The sequence below is a fragment of the Bos indicus x Bos taurus genome, chromosome X (genome assembly GCF_003369695.1).
Source record: "Bos indicus x Bos taurus breed Angus x Brahman F1 hybrid chromosome X, Bos_hybrid_MaternalHap_v2.0, whole genome shotgun sequence".
Classification (NCBI taxonomy): Eukaryota; Metazoa; Chordata; class Mammalia; order Artiodactyla; family Bovidae; genus Bos; species Bos indicus x Bos taurus.
In genome coordinates, this window is record NC_040105.1 from 95,115,538 (window position 1) to 95,139,874 (window position 24,337).

Below are 24,337 nucleotides of genomic sequence, written 5' to 3' on the forward strand. Positions count from 1 at the left end.
TTTCTTGCAGCACAGAAGTTTATTATGACGGGGGCTGGGCCAGTTTGTATTTACATGCTGGAATCCTGCAGCCTTGAGTCCAGGTTGAAGTGAGGAAGAGGCTACTCTGCGGGGCACAGGTGATGTCATCCCAGGAACATACTTAGCCCTCTCTCCTGGGTCCCTGTTGCCAGACTGTGGTCTGGAACTATCAGATAGACTCCACTTCTGTTTCTTGTGCCTGAGCTGGAGGGATGATATCTTTAAGGATTTCATCATAATAGGGGCTAAATACCTGCTGATTGTGACGCATCAGATTGAAAAACTTCCAGCCCAGTTTTGTCAACTCTCCCTTGATGAGAGTAAGGCCAACAGGGAAGTCTAGCAGAGACTCCTGCATCCCACGAACCAAACAGCCTTTGAGAAACAAGTGGATCCGCTGATCTGTGTGCAAGAAAAAAGTTAAAAGGGAAAGATCAAAGAGATTTCAGAAGAAATTCACAATGCCCTTGCACTCTCTGTTCGCCAACGTTTAAATTAACACATTTTCACTGACCTACTCACTCATTCAGGTAAAACATGTTAATGAGATTTTTTTTTTCTTTTCTTTTGGAAGAAGGAATGCTATAAAGCTTCTAAAAGCAATGCATTATTGAAAGATGTCGAGCCAGTAAGTTTCTGGCTGTTTATAATGTTATGGGGTGCTAAGTGAGCTCCTGACGTGTGTGACCTAACAAGAGGATCCTAGACATTGTATGTGAAATTCTAAGGGCACACACTGCAGCCAGTGTACCAACTCTGGGTCCATACAACCATATCAGACTTTGTCAAGATGTAAAAATTAGAAGCAAGGTGGTCGAGCTCACTGCTTCCATTCTTGCAGGGAATATATCCTTCAGCCTAAATTAGCATCAGTTCCTTAGAGGGAAGTAGGGACCGTCATGGTAACTTAAAGCATGGGATAGAGAAAGGGTTTCCCATCACAGGCCTTGGGTTATAGTTAGAGAATGACCAGGAATCACTCAGCACTAGCACCTGCAAGTTACACATCCTAGCTGACCTTAAAACCATATATTCACTCTTCAGACTGAAAGAGATTTACTTCAATTATGTGCATTATACATAAGGAAACTAAAGCCAAAAGACTTTCCCAACAATCATTCCATTTCTGAACGTCTTCACAACTGACTTCCAAGCTTCAGTCCACCTTCTTACCTTCCACATTCTTGCTACCCCTTCCCTTGCCACCCCTTCCCAGCCCCACCACCACAGGAGGACTCTTACCAACGATGTTACGAACACGGTTCTCTTTCTTGGCGATGTTCTGAAGTTGGCCTCTAAGACAGGCTTTCTTTTCACTACTCAGGGCAGTTAGGCCCATGTCTTTGAGGCGTTCATGGATTTTCTGAGACACTTGTTCACTCACACTCACCATAGCTTCTTCAGGCCTAGATAATGAAGGACAGAAAGCAGAGTGGCCTTGGCATAGGGGCAAAGCCCAGAGAGTCCAACACCAGAAGCCAGGTCCACTCACAAAAGAATTCCAGCTCTCCACCACTAACAGAGGACCCAGCATTTCAAATCATTTCATTGTTACCCTCAAGATGTCAACTATTTCACACATATTAATTCGTACATATTAACTAATTCATACTATTCTCCACTTCAAATGAAACAAATTGGACAAGGGTTCAGTTCCATTCTTGGATCTACTCAGTATTCTTTAGTCCCATACTCCTACTACTACTACTAAGTTGCTTCAGTCATGTCCGACTCTGTGCGACCCCATAGACGGCAGCCCACAAGGCTCCCCCATCCCTGGGATTCTCCAGGCAAGAACACTGGAGTGGGTTGCCATTGCCTTCTCCAATGCAGGAAAGTGAAAAGTGAAAGTGAAGTTGCTGAGTCTTGTTCGACTCTTAGCGACCCCATGGACTGCGGCCCACCAGGCTCCTCCATCCACTCTTGCCTGGGATTTTCCAGGCAAGAGTACTGGAGTGGGGTGCCATTGCCTTCTCCACTTTAGTCCCATAAACTGTATTCAAATTCTGTTTTAAGATTTCTTAAGCATTTTCCATAGTTGTCTTCCCTACTTCGCCAATTAACTTGTAAATATATTGAGATCTGAACTTCCAGTTCTTCTTTTTACTTCAGCTGAGGTGCCCTGCATGAAGCAAATTATGGATACATATTGACCAAGGGATCAACTTCTGGATATACACACACAAATCCAGTGTCACTTATTTAAGTATATAATGACTCATTTTTAGCAAACACAGTACTGAATCATTCATAGCAAACTAGTTTCCACACTCACCTCCTTGGAAATATGTTTTGTTTCCATCACAAGCCTTAATACAATTTATCAAAAGACACCAACGACCTTTGTAGATGATGCCCAAGGTCTTTTGCGTGGTTTATGATAAAGAATAAGGCAGTAATACATTAACTGCCTAAGTTCCAAAACCAACAAACTATTTTCAACTCTCAGAAAGATCTAGGAAATTTGTTGTTGCTCATGTTGCATAGTCTCTAAGTCATGTCTGACTCTTTTGCAACCCCATGGACTGTAGCCTACCAGGCTCATCTGTCCATGGAATTCTCCAAGCAAAAACACTAGAGTGGGTTGCCATTTCTTACTCCAGGGGATCTTCCTGACCCAAGGTTCAAATCTGGGTCTCCTGCATTGGCAGGCAGATTCTTTACCACTGAGTCACCAGGAAAGCCTCTATGAAGTTTACCTGGAGTTAAATTCCTCCATCAGGGCCTTGGTTATGTGTTTCAGTTTGTTCACAAATTCAGTCGAACTGAATAAAGCACTACCAGAGAAACTTCTGGCCACTAGCAAGACTGAGGCCAGAATGGCCAACTGCTTCAACTGGGACTCCATGTCTTGCAGCCGGATTTTATCCATTAGCAGAGTCTGGTGAGACAGGGAAAAGCAAGCTGTCAGAAAAGTGTTTTATTAAAGGTATCAAATACAAAACAAAAAGGCAATGTTCTTATATACGTTCCTACCTCGGGAAACTCTTTACTGTCAAGATCCCAGAGAAGAAGGTTCAGGTAACCCTGGTATAGCACCATTGTGGAACTGGGAAGTTGTGGGTTGTCCACTGCCCAATTTGGAGATGAATGGGCCATGCTGGAGGAGCTGGGAGAGTCAGGAGAACTTGAAGGTGCTGTAGTGAGGTCTAGAGCTGTTTTGGTTAGCCATTTTGTGGTGCAATCAAGGAGATCTGTGACATAAAAGGGAATATATAAATATCTTCAAACACCAAGGCTTGAAAAGCAAGGTTTGAGGATATATTCTTCCTCAATAAATAAGTGATTTTGTACATCTTTTCTCTTAGAGAAATGTTCCTTCTTCCTACCCCATGCCCTTGCCCGTCCAATAGGGAGAAGCTATCTATTAAAAAAATAAAAAATAAAAAACTGCAAGTACCGTATCACTATAAGAAATAAGACCCAAAGTCAAATCTCCCCCTCTCCTGTCCTTAAATTTTGAACATACTGGGTTGCTTGTTGAGGAGTTCCTGGAATTTAGCTCGTTCATACTGGATAGAGTGTTCCTTCAGGTAGGGTCGGAAGCTCTGTATAGTATGGTTCACCATGTCCATTTTCATCAGGCCCAGAACATGGAAGATGCCCCTGTCAATGGAGGAAAAATCAAATGCTTACACTCTGAAAGGTAATCTAGTGGAGTGAGGTGGAACTCAAGCTAAGAGTATTTTATCACAGTATCTTAGAGTAAAAAATGGCCTTAAAAACCACAGTCCTACTTCAATTTACAAATACAGATGTTGCAGCCAGGGACCCAAGGCCATAGAGTGAGTTGTTATCAGAGCTAGGAGCAGATACATGTTCTGATCTTTTAGTTACCAGCCTAGAGTTCTTTCCACTGTAGGTACTCCACCTCAGAAAAACAATTAAAATTCTAACTCTCTGTGGGTAGTTGGGATGATGGTGGTTGAATTTCTAACTCATTCAGCTTATTACTTTACCTCTGGTTCTTGGTTCTTCTATCTGTGAAACAGGGATCATTCTCATCTTGTTCCCCCACAGGGTTTGAGTTAGGATACACAAGAAATTATCTGCGAAAGTGCTGTTTGAAATATCCCAAAGAAACAGTTACTGTACTCTAGTGTCTAGACAAGAATATTGGAGTGGGTTGCCGTTTCCTTCTCCACAGGATCATCCCGACCCAGGCATCGAATCCTCTTCTCTTGCATCTCCTACATTGGCAGGGGGTTTCTTTACCACTAGTGTCACCTGGGAAGCCAGTATCTTAACAGCATCATTTCTTAGAAAGTGTCCAAATGATCTAAGATCATCAAAAGGGTTCTGAGAATCCATCCTTTGAAAATAAAAGCCAATAAACCACAGAGGAACAGCAGAGATATTAGTCCGTTCTTCACTATAGAAGAGCTAGGCAAGCCAGGGGCTATAACCCAGTATCTGGCCCAGAGTTTTCTGGTACAGTGTCTAAGACAGGATACTACATCTTGTGTTCAGGAACAGTACATCTAGTTTCCCACCTCAGTAACTGTACAGGGTCTGTTATGCTCTCTAGTTTTCGCACTGCTTCATCTCGGACTGGTGCACACAGTAGGGTCATCAAATTAAGAATGTAGTTGGAGAGATGAGGGACATCCAGGGCCCCATGCTCTGCTTCCTGCTTGAGGAGATCTATGTCCAGAGCTTCTTCAATCTCATCTCTTAGGCTGTTCTGGCGTGGTAATAGCAGTGATAACAATATCTGCCCAGAAAAGAAAATCAATGGAGCCAAATTATTTAGAACTCCAAACACTCTTTGATGAACAATCTCCTTAAGGCAAAGGCATGCCAGCCTATGTCTATTGGGCCTCCAGAAACTAGGTTTCCCAACTGCATATACAGAATATTATTTCTCTCTGTTTAGGAGCCAGTTATAATTTAAGGCTTCATTGGGATTAGTAGTAATAGTAGTGCTGTACTATTTTCTTGGCAGAATGAGATAAAGATAGGAAGAAAAATACCTGTGACAAAACCAAATGCAGGATATAAAAAATATAAAACACATACCATCACAAGGTAATGGGATATTCTTTTGATAAAACTTTTTAGTTTGTATTCGGGTAGCCAATTACCAATGTGATAGTTTCAGGAGAACAGTGAAGGGACTCAGCCATACATATACATGCATCCATTCTTCCCCTAACTCCCCTCACATTCAGGTAGCCACATAATATTGAGCAGAGTTCCATGTGCTACAGTAGGTCCTTGGTTATCCATTTTAAATATAGCCTTGTGGGGGTGAGATATTCTTAATAAAGGATAAGGACATTATTAGATTGTTTGACTACAAGGGAAAAGATGAAATAGGCAGAGAAACCTTTAAGTGTCACTCGAAATAATCTTTTCACTCTAAAGTATAAGTTTCTTTTTGGCAAAGGCTCTCTTATGTATCTGTGTGCTTCTGAAACACAGAAAACATAATGGGAGTTAAGCGAAAATCTGTTTAATTGAATGACATGCTGTGTTGTTACAGCAAGATCTCAACTTTCAAGCTTCATCTCATACAAATAAAATGGAAGTTTCTCCATATTATCTGTTCAAGTAGTGGAACATATGTAGAAATGAAACTTGTGCATGCATGCATGCTAAGTCATGTCTGACTCTTTGCTACCCTATGAACTGTAGCCCGCCAGCCTCCTCTGTCCATGGGATTCTCCAGGCAAGAATACTGGAGTGGGTTGCCATGCCCTCCTCTAGGGCATATTCCCCACCCAGGGATCAAACTCGAGTCTCTTACGTCTCCTGCATTGGCAGGTGGGCTCTTTACCACTAGCATCACTTGGGAAGGCCCAAAATAATTCCTATTTATCAACAATTAAAAGGTCTGGGATTTAAAAAAAAAAAAAAGGACTTTCCTGTGGTCCAGTATTTAAGAATTCACCTTGCAATACAGGGGACATGGGTTTGATCCCTGCTAAGAGAAACTAAGATCCCACATGCTGCAGGGCAATTAAGCCCACAAGATACAAGTGCTGAGCCTGTGCATCACAACTAGAGAGAAGCCCACGTACCACAATGAAAGATCCCCCATGCCACAACTAAGATTTAATATCCACAAATGGGAAGTTGGTTACTCACCTCCTTAACTTCTTTTAGGAGTTCAAGTGCAGAAGTGAAGTCAGCTGGAGTACTTGATAGCTGGACTTTCAGATGGTCCCAAAAAGCCTTGTACATTGTCTCCATAATCCTGCCTTCCAGACTATAAGATGGTTAAATGAACAACTTGCTCTTTACCCAAAGAGTTGATAAAGGATCCTAATCTCCTAAATCCCAAACACCGTATGGGGAGGGAGGAGGGAGGAGGGTTCAGGATGGGGAACACATGTATAATTTTTTTTTAATTAAAATTGAATAAAAATAAATAAATAAATAAACACACACACACAAAAATAAATAAATAAAATCATGAAAGACCATTATGTTGATAGGGAAGGAGCTATGTTTAGACTTTAGCAGAGTTGAATACACTGAGTTTAGTCTCAGATGCAAAGGCTCTGATCAATTTCTCTCAGAAGGATTCCTCAAGTTCCAAAAAAGCTCTCCTTCTAGAAATAAGAACCAAGAAGTTGCATTTGAGGCCCTGAGTTCTAGCCTTGGTTCTTCATCTGACTTAAATGTATGCCTTGGTTTTAATACGTGTAGACTTATACCTTTGAACTAGATGATCTTTTCCCTTCAGCCTTAAAATCCAAAAAAGGATTTTCCTTCTTGATAACACTTGAAAATCTTATGTGCACCTCCAACTCATTATCTTCCCTTCTCAAACCTGTGTCTTTTCAAACAAATCATAAAGTTTACATTTTTCCCATTAAAAATAGAATAGTAATGCATGCTTTTGTTGAAAATTTTACAAGCAATACAGAGATAAATGAAAAAAGTCAAAGTTCCTTCCCCAACACACCAATCCCATTTGTGAGATGTCACCAACTGTTATTTATCTAATGCATAATAATTACTTCTTTTCATCCTTTTAATGCACTTGGTCCCCAAATTACAGAGATTTTGATTCCTAAATATGTCTGGAATCCATCTCCTCCTGCCATCATTTCCTACCTGGACTATTGCAATAGTCTAGTGAGGAGAAGGCAATGGCAACCCACTCCAGTACTCTTGCCTGGAAAATCCCATGGATGGAGGAGCATGGTAGGCTGCAGTCCATGGGGTTGCTAAGAGTCAGACACAACTGAGCGGCTTCACTTTCACTTTTCGCTTTCATGCATTGGAGAAGGAAATGGCAACCCACTCCAGTGTTCTTGCCTGGAGAATCCCAGGGACGGGGGAGCCTGGTGGGCTGCCATCTATGGAGTCGCACAGAGTTGGACACAACTGAAGCAACTTAGCAGCAGCAGCAGTAAAGGTATTCTGGCCCCCAATCAAAGTCTTACTGCAACAATGCCACATATTCTTGCTAAGACCAATATTTCTAAGCAAAAAATCTGATCGTAATGACATGATCATTTCCCTCAGCTATCTGGGAGAAGGCGATGGCAACCCACTCCTGTGTTCTTGCCTGGAGAATCCCAGGGACCGGGGAGCCTGGTGGGCTACCCTCTATGAGGTCTCACAGAGTTGGACACGACTGAAGAGACTTAGCAGCAGAACCTCCCTATCACCAGGAAGAGTTTCTTATTGTCGTTGTTTAGTAGTTAAGTTGTGTCCGAGTTCTTTGTGACCCCATGGACTATAGCCCTCCAGACCCTTCTATCCCTGGGATTCCCAAGCAAGACTACTGGAGTGGGTTGCCATTTCCTCCTTCAGGGGGTCCTCTTGACCCAGGGATTGAACCTGGGTCTCCTGGATTGGCAGGTGGATTCTTTACTGCTGAGCCACCAGAGGAACACCAAAGTTGTTTAGTTGCTAAGCAGTGTCCTCATCTTTTTTTGTGACCCCATGGACTATAGCATGCAAGGCTTCTCCGACATCCTCTGTCTCCTGGAGTTTGTTCATTGAGTCAGTGGTATTATCTAAACATCTCATCCTCTGCTGCCCCCTTCTTTTTTTGCCTTCAATCTTTTCCAGCATCAGTGTCTTCTCTAATGAGTAGGCTCTTCATATCAGGTGGCCAAGTTACTGGAGCATCAGCCCTTCCAATGAATATTCAGGGTTGATTTCCATTAGGATTGACAGATTTGATCTCCTGCCAGTCCAAGGGACTCTCAAGAGTTTTCTCCAGAACCACAATTCGAAAGCATCAATTCCTTGGCACTCAGCCTTCTCTGTGTTCCACTTCGCACATTCATACATGACTACTGGAAAAACCATGATTTTGACTGTATGGACCTTTGTTGGCAGAGTGATGTCTCTACTTTTTAATATGCTGTCTAGGTTTGTCATAGCTTTTCTTCCAAGGGCAAGCATCTTTTACTTTTATGGCTTTAGTCACAGTCTGCAGTGATTTTGGAACCCTAGAAAATTAAATGTGTCACTGCTTCCACTTTTTTCCCTTCTATTTACCATGAAGTGATGGGACTGGATGCCATGATCTTAGTTTTTCAAATGTTCAGTTTCAAGCCAGCTTTTTCACTCTCCTCTTTCACCTTCATCAAGAGGTTCTTTAGTTCCTCTTCCCTTTCTGCCTTTAGAGTGGTATCATCTGTATATTGGAGGTTGTTGATATTTCTCCCAGCAATCTTGATTCCAGGTTGTGACTCATCCAGCACAGCATATCTCATGATGTGCTCTACATATAAGTTAAATAAACAAGGTGAAAATATACAGCCTTGACATACTGCTTTCCCAATTTGGAACTAGTCAGTTGTTTCATGTCCAGTTCTAACTTTGACTCACAAAGGTGCAGTTCTAACCTTCTGATCATGTGAAATGAGTGCAGCTGTTTGGTAGTTGGAACATTCTTTATCATTGCCCTTCTTTGAGACTGGAATGAAAACTGACCTTTTCCAGACCTGTAGCCACTGCTGAGTTTTCCAAATTTGCTGGCATATTGGGTGCAGCACTTTAACAGCATCATCTTTTAGGATTTGAAATAGCTCAGCTGGAATTCCATCACCTCCACTAGCTTTGTTCATACTAATGCTTCCGAAAGCCCATTTGACTTCACACTCCAGGATATCTGGCTCTAAGTGAGTGACCACATCATTGTGGTTTTCCAGATAATAAGACTTTTTTTTGCATAGTTTTTCTGTGCATTCTTACCACCTCTTCTTAATGTCTTTTGCTTCTGTTAGATCGCTACTGTTTCTGTCCTTTATTGTGGCCATCCTTACATGAAATGTTCCCTTGATATCTTCAGTTTTCTTTAAGAGATCTCTAGTCTTTCCCATTCTATTGTTTTCCTCTATTTCTTTGCATTATTCACTTAAGAAGACCTTCTTGTCTCTTCTTGCTATTCTCTGGAACTCTGCATTCAGTTGGGTATATCTTTCCCTTTCTCCTTTGGCTTTCTCTTCTTTCTTCAGCATTTGTAAAGTCTCCCCAGACAACCATTTTGCCATCTTGCATTTTTGTCTTTGGGGTGGTTTTGGTCCCTGTCTCCTATACAATTTTATGAACCCTAGACCACCTGAAAAGCACCTATTCATATCTAAAAACTCAACTCAACATAACCTCATCAGGAAGGTTTCCCAAACCCTCCTCGGCAGCTAAGCAGGAATAAGGAACTCCATATACTAGATGTGAGAGAACTTATCACTGCACAGGAACTATGTACTATTTGACTATCTCACCTACAGAAGCTATGTAATGGCAAAGCCAGCATCATACTCATCTATATGTCTCCAACATTTAACATTCAGCCTTCCACCTAGGACATGCTCAATAAATGTTTGTAGAATAAATATCTGACAATGAGATTTCTCTTAGGAATCCATAACTCTAATTAGTATCACTTTATAAGTCCAAAGATAAAAGCAGTCATTAATTACCTATAGATAATAGATAACCCTCAATTGTATTTCAGTATCTTTTCTGGTATACATCTTACATTACTACACTAGAATAAGGCTGTTAATAACAAAACAATGAAGATTTATTTCTAAACAGTGAGTTGGCCAAAAAGTTCCTTTGGTTTTTAAATAAAAATACACATTTCTCATTTTCATCAACAACTTTACTGAACAACATATTCACCATTTTGTTCCACTACCTCCTCCATTTTCCGGACAATTTTATAATTTAATCTTCCCCAAACTTTTTATCTTTTTGAGCAAAGAACTAATCCAGGTTCCTTTTAAGTCTTTCAGGGAATTGAAACTTTTTCCATTCAAAGAATTTTGTGAAGACTGAAATAAGTGGACATCTGAAGGTGCAATGTCTGGTGAATACACAGATGCATCAGAACTTCCTAGTCAAACTGTAACAGTTCTTGCCTGGTCATCAAAGAAACATGCAGTCTTGCACTATTCAGATGGAAGACGATGTGTTTTCTGTTGACTAATTTTGGATGCTTTTTGTTAAGTGTTGCTTTCAATTGGTCTAAGTGGGAGCAGTACTTGTGATAAATTGTTTGGTTTTCTGGAAGGAGCTCATAATAGAGGACTCCTTTCCAATCCCACCATATATACAACATCACCTTCTTTGGATGAAGACCAGCCTTTGGTGTGGTTGGTGGTAGTTCATTTCAATTGCCCCATGATTTCTTCTAATCCACATTATTGTACAGTATCCACTTTTCATCATCTGTCACAATTTGTTTTAAAAATGGAACTTTACCTTTCTTGAAAAAATAAACCATAATATGCCAAAATGTTGCTTTTTTCTCCCATCTTCAATATTAAAATTGCTACACAAAAATTCAGCAATTTTTATGTTTTTTAAAAATGCATGCTGATATGACAGCTGTCAAAATACAACCTAATAAAATTGTTTGAAGTGAAATTAAAGTCAACTAAATGCTACTAGAGCCACCTTATAGGAAAAACTGAACAAACTGGCCAGTTCAAGAGTATTATTCCCTCTGCTTCATTTCCCCACCCCTCATCACCACCACAATCCCTCAGCCACTTTAACAGATCTTCACTCTCCTTGTTTCACTTTCCCCGCACCCCTGCCAGCAAAAAAATAAATCTAACTGAGGCTCCGGGGACAGTGAAGGCAGTGTTGGCAAACTAAGGGAAAAAAGTAAGAGGTGTAAAGATCAAGAGACACTGACAGAGCAAGGTGCTTAAGTGATAGAATACCTGAAGTGGCAAAATAGAAGTCACTTTTAAAGCTGGGAAATTAGAACGTTATATGAAATATTGAGTCAAACAAAGAAATTTACTCATTTAACTATTAACAAACTACTAGAAGTATTTATGGAGAAGGAAATGGCAACCCACTCCAGTGTTCTTGCCTGGAGAATCCCAGGGACGGAGGAGCCTGGCGGGGTGCCGTCTATGGGGTCGCAGAGAGTCGGACACGACTGAAGCGACTTACCAGCAGCAGAAGTATTCAAATCATACTCCCTGAATGATTCATGTATGTATTGCAATATCAATACAATTAATAAGAACCAGGATAAAGTGTGATTTTAGAGGGGCAGTGTTTATTAATGGGTTTTGATCTTGGTTCACAGAATTTTTGTTAAGCTGATTATGAAGCAGAAATATCCCCTGAAAGCTCTTATCCCATGAAGAGTTGGCAATATCACTATTAGAAAAGAAATAATTTCATTTGTACTTGATCAATCTATAGATAGTTAAGAGAATACTACCAGTAGCTACTGTCTCCAAAGCTGTCTAAGAAGATGTGGACTTCACTGTGTTTCACTGTTAAATGAGATACCAAAATGAAAGTTCTGACAATAATTTCATTAATTTATTCCCTGCTTAGATAAAATTTTTCTGCTTTCAGTCTGTAAAACTAATAATTATACAGATTACTCCTCTGTTTTGTTTGTTGGTAGCATTTAAGACATACTAAAACATTAACTGTATTAATAAAAGTGCTTCAAACCTGATCCAAAGTCATTTGTGCTGTGTACATATGCCAGGAGGAATTAAATGGAAAAAATAGAGTTGATACCTGTTGGGAGGTAATACACCGTCTTCCATGTAAAAATCTTGATTTACCACGATTTCATGAGCAATGCTAAGCCTAGAAATTTCGTTAACTGTCTCTATCAGATCCGTGACAGAAAGTACTTCAGGTCGGCTTGCTGGAAAAAGGCATAGAGATCAGTAAACAGGGAACCCACACAAATAGAACTGCTTTTCATCAGAGATCCACTCAGCCAAATAACTTCCTCAAATTTAGATTTATCAAACAGATCTTAAACAGATTCACTCGATTATTATAGTATTTGAGGTTTTCTGAACTCTTTGCTGTTCAACAGCTCTAGCAACTTGCAGAGAAGTCAGATATGAGGAGAAGTTACCTTATGAAACACAAAAAGTAAAACTTACTTCAAAAACTTTTGCCTAAACTGTCAAAACAATAAATGAAATATAGCAAAGAAAAAGTGAGTAAGTTGTGGTTTATAAAATAAACCTTTAGCTAGAATTTACTTTTTATACTTACTGTTTTATCTACAGATTAAAAAAAAATATTTTTTACCTGCCATTGGTTGAAACTTCAGGTGCAGAGAGCCAACTATATAATGAACTTTAGAAAGTGGTTCCTAAATCCTTTTTCTACCTCTGATGAGAGAGGAAGAGACATAAAATGACAGTCTCCGTACAGATAACACCATAACTATTAGTATATGGCTCTAAAGCTGAACCATTCTTAAAACATTGTTTCAAAATCTTGGGACTCCACAGACCAATAAAATTTCACACACAAAAAATAAGTGACAGTAATATGCCAATTTTAATTTTTCCACATATGGGTGTCGTGACAAAAAACCCACCTTACCATAATCCAAATAATTATTCTGTGAAAAAAAATTATATTTTAACATCTCAAAAGGCAAAAAAGAAAACAGAATTCAGCAATCTTTAAGTTGCATCAATTTAACTTTATTTTTAAAACCTATGATATTTTTGCTTTACTTACTTCAAGATTGGTAAGAACTTTATCACACACTCTCATAGGAATTTAGGAACAACTTTCTGAGTTCATTATACAGTTGGTTCTCTGCACCTGAAGTTTCAACCCATGGCAGATAAAAAAATATATATATTTTTAAATTTCAGAAAATTCCAAATGGCAAAACTTGAATTTGCTCCATGCTGGTAACTATTTACATATAATTTATATTGAATTTGGTATTATAAGTAATCTAGAGATGATTTATATTATACAGGAAGATATAAGTAGGTTATATGCAAATACTACACCATTTTACATAAGGGACTTGTGCACTATGGATTTTGGTATCCTGAGGGACGAGGTGAAGAAGAGTCCTGGAGCCAATCTCATGTGGATACAGAGTGATTGTTGTACAGACTACTTATTTACAGAGAGATAATAGTAAGCACACACAGTAGTTACGATTATTACTTGGTATATAAAATAAAACTATTTTCTCTCTCACTTTCAACACTGTTCCATAATTTGTTCAAAAAGAACTACTTATAACCAAAAATATAAGACTCATCTAAGAACCCTAAAACTTCACCAAGGAGATGGTCTACTGCAAATTTACTTCTCATTTAAAAATTTTTCAACAGAAGTTAGTATCATCAATCCATATCTCCTTTCCACTCTAACTAAAAAGCTACATATGTTGAAATACATAATTTATTCAATTCATTAAGTCATTTGAGAGACACTATGAATTAATAATTGTTCCACTCTGTTTACTAGCAGTGACCCTAAATGGCCACTAGAAAAACATACATGACTCAACAACATTGTGGCTTCCAACTATTTTTCTCATTTCTGTCTTCAAGAGTTTAGATCAAGTCACTACATTTGGACAGATCTTCAGATTTATGTTTGGTTGAATTCACTGGCGATTTTCATAAGAGAATTGCAATTTGAGTTCCTATGAGATTGGACTAGTCAAACAAAAGTCTCAAATAAATGCCTACCACAAGGTGCAGAAGAGACCTCATGCTTCTATGCATCTGTTATTATAGATCTAAAACATTACCTTGAGCAGTGATAATTCTTATGTCAACAAAGTGTTTTGGGAGTGGACAGAACACAATTTCAGCACTAGGTAATTAGGATTCTCTCAAATCCATTCTAGGTTTATCATTTACAATCTATAAAATCAAAATATAAGAATGCCACCAATTTCCCATGTTTTGAACTAACTCAGACACACTCAAGTCTTGTCAAACACAAGTCATTATGTTTTGTTGGCCTCTTTCTCTAGAGTTAAAATATCTTTTAATTTCACTTGACAATCAGGGACCTAGGTCCAATACGTAAAGATTAGAGGGGGAAAAAGACAAGAAAAAGAATAATATGAAAGAGGAGTTAGCAGAAGGATGAGGAGTGAAAAACATAAGGTTGTGAGAGCCTTCTATGCTCCTTAAAGGCACTTAAACCACATGCTACCTATTCCTTTAACCTAGCTGCTATCGAACACTACCCAAGGAAATGATGATATAATTCCAGACCTACCAGCAGAGTGGTCATCTAAACAGAAGCTCTGGTTTTCTTGGGTCTGCTCTGGTGTTTCAGGCTTATGGGCTCCACTCTCTGCTTCATTGGAATCATTCTGGTGCACAGTTTTTTCCATCTTGGGCATCTTGATGGTATCTGGAATTGGGGCAAAAAGAAGAGGCAAGCTGTTAGTGATAGAAGATTTGGCTCTGATACAGGGAGGCAGACGCGAGGGCTCTTCAGTTGCCAGTCTGTGCTTTGACTGAATCTGTGGCTCCAAGTTGAGGATGGGGACAAAGGTTTCAGGGGTCTCTTTTGGAATAGCTAGGTTTCTCAAATAGCCTTGAGGGAAGGAGAACGGTGAGTCTAGTAGAGTCGCCTTTCCTGACATTCAAGAAAGTTAGCATTGGGTAAGAAGGAGAGAAAATCAAGGCCCAGAGATGGACAATAACTTCCTCAAGAGACTTCCTCAAACTCAGTTGTCTTTAATTAGTCTGGGCATAACCCCCTTCCTCCTTAACTTCTGCCCCAGATTTGCCTTTGGTTATTAAGAGGCCTGGCAGCTGGACTCAGGCAGCAAGACACCCCCACAGCCCTCGGGACCCCAGCCCCTCACCTCAGCCCAGTCCTCGACCAGCTGCCCCACGGTTGTTTGTGTTAGTGAGGCCCCTCTGCCTCGCCAGGGCGGTCCTGGGGCATACCATGTGGGACAGGACAGGAGGGGAGATCAGCCGGAAGGGGCTGGACACAACTGTGGAGATGATGAAACCAACCCAGCATACACCCCCGCCAATGACTCTAGGTAGAACAGTCCGAAACGTGAAAACAAAGGGTGTCCAGGTAACATAAAGGGTCATGTGCCCAGGGTACCATGGGAACCTAGACAGCAGGCAAGACAAGTGGGGATGCAACATTTGGTGATAGAGCAGGTACGCAGCTGAGATTCTCCAGGAAGAGAATTTTCAATTAATCTTCTCAAGTCCTGTGCCTCCCCTCCAGGCAAGAACTGTCCAAAGTTACTATCCTCTCTGCCCAGTGGGGGAAAAACATTTAAATAACAATTTAGAAAGGAAAAGGAGCATTATTTTTTGTTTCACCTCAAGCTCATGTAACGTTTGAAATGAAAAACCAACAGGGTTACAGAAATCCAGAATTATGTTTTCAGGGTTTTTTTTCCCCCCTTTTGTTTAAGTCAATCCTCCTCGCAATGTAGAGACAAATGGGCTGTTAAACTTCCATTTTACAAATATAGAAAGCAAGCATCATATTAAAGGGCTGGTTATAAAAACTGTGGTGAAGGGGCCAGATCATAAATCTCAGAGGGAGCCTAGGTTTTGGTTTGGTTCTTCTGACTATTTTCCTGGCTTCTTCATTACAATCCAATTGTGAGCCTTGGAGATCACCTAGAATGTGTGGGTGCTAGAATAGATGACTCTGAGGGCACTCGGGTTGCTCACTCATTAGTCCTAGTTTACTTTTTCACTCTACTGGCCAGTTAGTTACAGTGATTTGAGGACCCCTGGATTGACTCATTTCCAAATTTTGGGAAAAATTTTTTTTCAAAGATGTCTCTACCTTGCACTGGGGACTTCTCTGGTGGCTCAGTCAGTAAAGAATCTGCTTTGTAATGAAGGAGACTCGCTCGGGTTCGATCCCGGAGTAGGGAAGATCCCCTAGAAAAGGAAATGGCTACCCATTCCAGTATTCTTGCCTGGGGAATTAGAGGAGCCTGGTGGGCTACAGTCCATGGGGCAGCAAAGAGTCAGATACGACTTAGTGACTAAACCACCACCACCACTCTGCACTATTCTATCCTGCTCTTTTATCCTGATAACTGTTTTTTTTACCCACTAACTTTACTTCATAAAACAAAACTATAATTCAACCAAATTCTGATCCCTTGCCTTGTTAGGGTCAATAATAAAGTGTGGATATCTTGCACAACAGTTATAGAGGAGAGGTCCAAGAGCTTTCCAGTCTAAGGAAATTCCAACTACCCTCTAGGTCCAAAAGGATGTGAAGGGTCTTGACCAGTTATGTTTCTGCTTAGTTGGAGAGTGTATAATATTAATAAATGCTAAATCTGAATGTCTTCCTCATCTTCTCTTGATATTTGCCTCAGTAATATCAACTTTGAAACAAAATGCTGTCACTCAAAACTCGGAAGAAATGGTTAATTATATTTTTCTCGATTTGAACATCAAATTTTACATTCATAAAGCATGAATCAACCAGAAATTGATTTATCTTTTTAAAAATAAGATTTCTACTTGGCTTCTAAGACAAATTATCCAGAATGACACAGATTTTTTTCCCTTACAAAATTGCAGTTTTTAAAAGATTCTTCTCAGTGATGCTTCAAATTCTGTTAGTACTAAATTTGTTTAAGTTAAACTGTCATTTAAAAAATAGAGTATATTTTATAGAGCACTTTTAGGTTCACAGCAAAATTGAGCAGAAGTTACAAAAATTTCTCATATGCCCCCAGTCCCTATTCATGTCTAGCCTTTCCCATTATCAACATCCCACATGAGAGTGGTACATTTGTTACAATTGATGAGATACATTATTATCAGCCAGAATCCATAGTTTACATTAGGATTCACTCTTGGTGTTGTACATTCCATGGTTTTGTACAAGGTGAGATACAGTCCATGGGGTCACAAGAGTCAGACATGACTTAGCGACTAAACAACAATAACAATATCAACATGTACCCCCCAATATAATATCATACAAAGTAGTTTCACCCTAAAAATCCTCTGTGTTTCACAGGATCCCTCTCTACCACCTAATCCCTGGCAGCCATTGATCTTTTATTGTCTCCATAGTTTTGCCTTTTCCAGAGTGTCATATAGTTGGAATTACCTAGCAATTAGTCTTTTCAGACTGACTTCTTTTACTTAGTAATATGGATTTGAGTTCCATCCATTTCTTTCCATGGCTTGATAGCTCATTAGTTTTTAGCTGTGAATAATATTCCATTGTCTAGATATACCAAAGTGCATTTATCCTTTCACCAACTGAAGGCCATCATGGTTGTTTCCAAGTTATGGCAATTATTAATACATTTGCTATCAACATTCATGTGCAGAGTTTTGTGTGTAATATTTTTTTCAACTTCTTTGGGTAAATACCAAGGCATATGTTTACTGGATGATATAGTATAAGTAGGTTTAGTTTAGAAGAAACTGTCTTCCAAGACTTCCAGACTGTTCAGTCATGTCTGACTCTTTGCTACCCCATTGGGATATATAGGAAAGCAGTTGATTCATATGTATTTATATCCTGCAGTCTTACTAAAATCACTTGTTTAGGAGTTTGTTGATTCCTTCAGATTTTGTACATATATTATTATCATGTATGAACAAAAGATAGTTTTATGTCTTTTCCCCAATCTGTATGCCTACTATTTTTTCCTTGTCGTGCATTAGCTAAAGCTTCCAGTACAATGATGAGAGTGTGCAGCCTGTCTTGTTCCTTATCTTATGGAAAAGCTTTCAGCTTTACACCATTGAGTATGATGCTAGCTGTGGGCTTGTTAAATATGGTCTTTATTATGTTGAGTTACATTTATTCTATACCTAATTTGTTGAGAGTTTTTATCTTGAAAAAGATTTGAGTTTTTTTAATGCTTTTATGCATCTATTGAGATGATTATGTGATTTTTATCCTTCATTTTGTTAATGTGGTGTATCATGTATTTATTTTTGTGTGTTGACCCATACTTGACTCTGTGTCCAAGCAGGGCTGTAAGACGAGGTGTAAGATGGGCCCCGTTGCTGGCTGGGTTCTCTGGCCAGACTTTCTGGTCAGGTAGGACTAGAGGTTATACTCAGCAGTTGGGTAGGGCTGTGCATTTATTTCTCTGCCCATAAAAAGGGTTCCACAGCCCATGTGGTTCATTGGCTGAGGACCAAAGTCAGGCAGAAATGCCAACTAAAGTACTTTGCTAGATGTGGCCACCAGTTTAGCTCTACAGATGGGCAGAGTTACTGGCCAGGATGTCTGTTCCATCACCATTGTTAGCAAGATTGCAGTCTGCCTAGATCTGAGTGCTAATCTTTGAAAACCCTGCTCCCCTTTTCCATCTCTATTTGTCCCCCATTGGTCAAGCCCTGCAGATTTTCCCAGTGATCCCTGTGAGGTGCAACCCCTGTGAGCTTCCTGGGAAATTTCGTACAACACTGAGAAGCTGAACATCCACCTTTTTGTTATTTTTCACAGTGGAGAAATTGTAAGTCCAAGAGGTCCCTCTTGGTGCAGCACTTTATCAGCTTGAGAGAGAGGCAATGTGATCAGAGTGTAGTTGCTCCTCTCGCCTTTCTAATATGCAGTGCTTCTCAGTCTCTGTGGTCCAAGGGAGACTTCAACCTCATCCCTCATTCCTATATTCTGGGATTTTCACAGTGCCGTCTTGGCTATGGATGATTGCTAGCGGGTCTTCTTGTGAGGGGGATGGAAGTCAGGAATGATGTATATTGCAATCTGGATGACACCATTCCTTCAATTTTGTAATTAATAAATTAATAAACTGATTCAGGCCCTAAATCTCAATGCTTATAGTGAACTTACTGGGAAAACATTATCACACTTGGGTAGGCAAGTAAATCTAGTAACTAGAAGAGTACCCCATATTATATACTTAAGAAAGGCAGGGTAAAACTACTCCATTTTGGCAATCATTTTTCTCATATTTGTATGAGTATTCACTTAGAAGCTCCAGGTTTTTCATCTCCTGCCATACACCTCTCATCTGCTCCCCCTCAATTTAGTACTTAAACTGCCCAGGGTAGAATCAGTACATTAATGAAATGAATGTTTATCAGATGCAGCTGAACAATGGGAGTTATTTTCCAACCCCAGCTTAGCTGACAATGCTCGTGCTTTCCTTTAAGCCCTTTGAAATGGGCCTAATCTGTGATTAATGCACAAATGCAGAGTTTGCTCAATTTATCATGGATATACAGTATCTTTCTCAAATTTGCAAGAGGCAGTACTAGAAGGAGAGTAATGTGTTGTGTGAAGGGATTAGGATCCAAAGAGATCTGATAAGCAAATTTGAGCATATTGGCAACCAGGGTTGTTCCCCATGCATGCAACTTGGGTCCAAAGGATCTGAGAAATGTCATTAGGAGAAGACTTAGAGGTACAGGAGCAGGCACACAATATCTATCTTCAAACACTGAAGCAGAGATTACCTGCTGTGTGAGTCTCCAGCATATTGTCCTAGGTCTATTTGATCGAAGCTAGAGGGAGGCAGATTTGGGCACAGTATAAGCAGCAGGTCACCACAAGGGACTGAACAACTCTATAGGATCATTATTTCAAGCAAGATGTTAAGTCTTGGTGGCCAACATGGTTTCTTCCAAGTCTCAAATCCTCCAGCAACACTAAGACCTATGATATCTACTGTTTTCCCTGTGGAAGTTTATGCTCTAGCATAGAAAACAGCTTCCAGTTCCCTTGGAGGGTAGTCCATTAGAAAGGAGTGGTAAGCCAATACAGTATATTAATTCATATATGGAATTTAGCAAGATAGTAATGATGACCTTATATGCAAGACAGCAAAAGGGACACAGAGATTAAAAAACAGACTTTTGGACTCTGTGGGAGAAGGTGAGGGTAGGATGATTTGAAAGAATAGCATTGAAATGTGTATATTACCATATGTGAAATAGATTGCCAGTCCAGGTTCGATGCATGAGACAGGGCACTCAGGGCTGGTGCACTGGGACGACCCTGAGGGATGGGATGGTGAGGGAGGTGGGAGGGGGTTCAGGATGGGGGACACGTGTATACCCGTGGCTGATTCATGTCGATATATGGCAAAAGCCACTACAATATTGTAAAGTAGTTAGCCCCCAATTAAAATAAATTAATTAATTTTTAAAAAAGAAAGGAGTGGCAAGATAACATGATGTTTCAAATAGGTCTGAACGGCATAATCCCTTTCTTGTAGGAAAAGATACATACAGACGTACCTCATTTTATTGTGCTTCACTTTATTGTGCTGGGTTTTTTGATGCTGTAATTTTTTATTTCTGCAGATTGAAGGTTTGTGGCAACTTTGTGTAAGACAGTATGTTACCCCCATGTTTTTCCAACAGCATTTGCTCACTTTGTATCTGTGTCGCACCTTGGTAATTGGTTCACTTCATTTCCCTGCACATTACAGTAATTCTTGCAATATTTCAAACTCTCCACCAGAAAAAAGATTATGGCTCACTGAAGGCTCAGATGGTGACTAACATTTTTTAGCAATAAAGTGGGTTTTTTTTTACTTAAGGTATGTACATTGCTTTTTAGACATAATGCTATTGCACACTTAATAGACTACGATATAATTGTCCTTTGAAACATGCAGGAATTAGGGGCACTAACCCCTGCACAGTCAGAAATCCATGTATAACTTTTGATTCCCCCAAAACTTAACTAAAAATAGCCTACTGTGGACTGGAAGCCTTGCTGATAACAGTTGATTAAAACATATATTCTACATTATATTTACACATATTTTAATTCATTCAAGATATAGTGAATTAAAAAAATTTTTTTATATTTCTATGTTATGTGGTTTGTGAGTTTCTCAAATTATGGCAAATCTTAAAACATTTTCCCCACATATTTATTGAAAAAAATCTGTGTGTAAGCAGACTCGCAATTCAAACTCATGTTGTTCAAGGGTTGATTGTATAGTGTAAACATAACTTAAACATAAATATAACATATGCACTGGGAAACCAAAAACTTTGTGTGACTCATTCTATTGCAATATTTGCTTTATTGCAGTGGTCTGGAACCAAACTCACAATAGCCCTAAGTTGTGTCTGTAGTATACCAGAGTATGGGTGATTAGGCACCCAAATGCTAATGCCTCTAATTGGTGGGATTATAAGTGACTGGTTTTTATAAACTGAAAGTGATAAAATACTGCATATGGGCAGGGATTGGGTCACTCCCATTTACATGTATTCCTTGTTCTCACCATGAACACCAAAAATGATTGATTCATAAGACAGTGGATTCTGTTCAAGACAAGAAATAGACCAGAGGTTCAGTGCTGCAGCTCATCAGAAGATATTAGATTTCTGAGATGATGTTCAACAGAAGAGGTGATGTGCTCAGCAAAGTGGGTGTTAGTAAGTGTCTCTTGCCCCCTTCTCTATCTAATCCCAGGCTTGGGGGTCTCCTCTCATTAAATTGAAAAACACTTTCAGAAAACAAGAGAATACAGTTTATTTTTTTTAATTTATTTAGTTGGAGGCTAATTACTTTACAATATTGTAGCGGTTTTGCCATACATTGACATGAATTAGCCATGGATGTACATGTGTTCCCCATCATGAACCGCCCTCCTATCACCCTCCCCATCCCATCCCTCAGAGTCATCCCAGTGCACCAGCCCTGAGCACCGTCTCATGCATCGAACCTGGACTGGTGATCTGTTTCACATATGATAATATACATGTTTCAATTCTATTCTCTCAAATCATCCCACCCTCACCTTCTCTCACAGAGTCCAAAAGACTGCTCTATATATCTGTGTCTCTTTTGCTGTCTCGCATATAGGGTTATCATTTCCACCATCTTTCTAAATTCCATATATATATGCATTAGTATACTGTATTGGTGTTTTTCTTTCTGGCTTACGTCACTCTGTATAACAGGTTCCAGTTTCATCCATCTCATAGAACTGATTCAAATGTATTCTTTTTAATGGCTGAGTAATATTAAATCCCAATCCTTATTTACCAGGTTTTCATTTCCTCATCTTCGAGATAAGAATACTAGTCAATATGACCTCCTCTTCCAAGGTTCTCAAATTCTGTGACTCCAACTATGGAAAAAAGCAAGTCATGACCACCTCACCTGGACAGAGAAGAGCCTTTTCCATGTGACTCGTCTTGATGAAAGTGAAAGAGGAGACTGAAAAAGTTGGCATAAAGCTCAACATTCAGAAAACTAAGATCATGGCATCTGGTCCCATCACTTCTTGGGAAATAGATGAGGAAACAGTGGAAACAGTGTCAGACTTTATTTTTTGGGGCTCCAAAATCACTGCAGATGGTGACTGCAGCCATGAAATTAAAAGATGCTTACTCCTTGGAAGGAAAGTTATGACCAAGCTAGATAGCATATTCAAAAGCAGAGACATTACTTTGCCAACAAAGGTCCGTCTAGTCAAGGCTATGGTTTTTCCAGTGATCATGTATGGATGTAAGAGTTGGACTGTGAAGAAAGCTGAGCACAGAATTGATGCTTTTGAACTGTGGTGTTGGAGAAGACTCTTGACAGTCCCTTGGACTGCAAGGAGATCCAACCAGTCCATTCTAAAGGAGATCAGTCCTGGGTGTTCTTTGGAACGACTGATGCTAAAGCTGAAATTCCAATACTTTGGCCACCTGATGCGAAGAGTTGACTCATTGGAAAAGACTCTGATGCTGGGAGGGATTGGGGGCAGGAGAAGGGGATGACAGAGGATGAGATGGCTGGATGGCATCACTGACTCGATGGCATGAATTTGAGTGAACTCCAGGAGTTGGTGATGGACAGGGAGGCCTGGCGTGCTGCAATTCATGGGGTCGCAAAGAGTTGGACATGATGGAGTGACTGAACTGAACTGATATAGTTAGGAAATTATACCCTTTCAGACAATTTTGATTAACTTAGAAACTATTGAATAACAGAAACATGACAGAAAGTGTCCCTCAGTTTTGTGAATACGCTTAGAGTTTCTCCATCAGGCTGTAAATCTCAAAGGCAAAACCGATCCCTCGAGTCTGGAAGCCCTGAGTGAACTGAGTATCTAAACTTGTTCTCTGCCTCATTGTCAGGTACAGAAAGCCAAAACTGCAGAGCTTATATAGTTCTTCAGAAATGAGGTCATGGAACTAAGTTGTTAGATGCAGAAAATTCCAAACAACCATATGAGTGACAAAACTAAGACTTTTTGAGTGCTAAGTATAATATTCCAAAATTGATTGCAATGTGATTTTTAGTGATTTTCCAACAAGAAAATAGTTTTTTATTCCCCTATTACTTCTTGAGTTTATCATGTAAAAACCATTTATAAAAGCCAGGTACTTAGACAATTTGATATTTTTATTTGTTGCATTAAATTCAGTGTACTTAATTATTACTTACTCTGTGGCAAAATTTACTAGGAGAGTTTATTTACTGAACCTGTGAATGCTCACCAATGCTTTTCTTCACTAGAGCCACTCCCCCACATTGCCACATGACTTACTTGCCTTTGAGGGGAGAGTATTTTTTTTTCTTCAGTATTAGTTTTCTTCAGTTTTTACTTGTCAAACTTCTCCACTTCAGATAAGTCTGATTTATCACTCATCTTGGCTAAAAGAAAGACTGAAAAAAACTTTTTTTTTAACTTAACTGGCAAAACTATTATCATGCTAAAGGATCACAACCCCAAATTCTCAAGTTTAATATCAATATGGATTTTACCTTCTGATTTTCAACAAGAAAACAGCACACATCTTAGGAAAGTCATGTTTTTATCAAAATGCTTTTGAATTGCACATCATTACCCTATTTCCAATAGTAAAAACCACTGAATCAGGATGCACTATAAATCAAGATGCTCTAAAACCCAGAGTTGATGTGTCTGACTCTCTTAAAAATCACAAGCAAGGTCAGTTGGAGGTAGGGATAAAAGTACAAGAGCAAATAGAGATAGAAGAAAAAATGACTAGGCTTAACCAGCTAATGAATTTGTAACAGGAGATAGCACTATTTGAACACTTTCACTTTATATGACATTTTTATTGGGGTTAGGGAGCAGCATACAGTAAAGGGTGGCATAAGTTGTACTGCATTTTTTTTTAAAGAAGAGACATTACTTTGC

General features: G+C 39.5%; 1 protein-coding gene across 2 annotated transcripts in view; it reads right to left on the minus strand.

Annotated features, from left to right (window-relative positions):
- The window catches only part of LOC113887530 (T-complex protein 11 X-linked protein 2-like), a 26,158-nt gene continuing 1,821 nt past the window's right edge, over positions 1-24,337 (minus strand). Inside the window, exons 1-10 of one of the 2 annotated variants that reach the window (XM_027534709.1) lie at positions 15,086-15,170; positions 14,488-14,625; positions 11,995-12,127; positions 6,112-6,232; positions 4,515-4,735; positions 3,491-3,627; positions 2,998-3,215; positions 2,721-2,902; positions 1,264-1,427; positions 1-423 (exon numbers count right to left, since the gene is read on the minus strand). In XM_027534709.1, coding sequence (XP_027390510.1) covers positions 191-423; positions 1,264-1,427; positions 2,721-2,902; positions 2,998-3,215; positions 3,491-3,627; positions 4,515-4,735; positions 6,112-6,232; positions 11,995-12,127; positions 14,488-14,614 — 1,536 coding nt within the window. In that variant the 5' untranslated portion in view covers positions 14,615-14,625; positions 15,086-15,170 and the 3' untranslated portion in view covers positions 1-190. Of the gene's footprint in view, positions 424-1,263; positions 1,428-2,720; positions 2,903-2,997; positions 3,216-3,490; positions 3,628-4,514; positions 4,736-6,111; positions 6,233-11,994; positions 12,128-14,487; positions 14,626-15,085; positions 15,171-24,337 lie in introns of those variants that run through there. The other variant, XM_027534710.1, reaches the window with a different exon arrangement.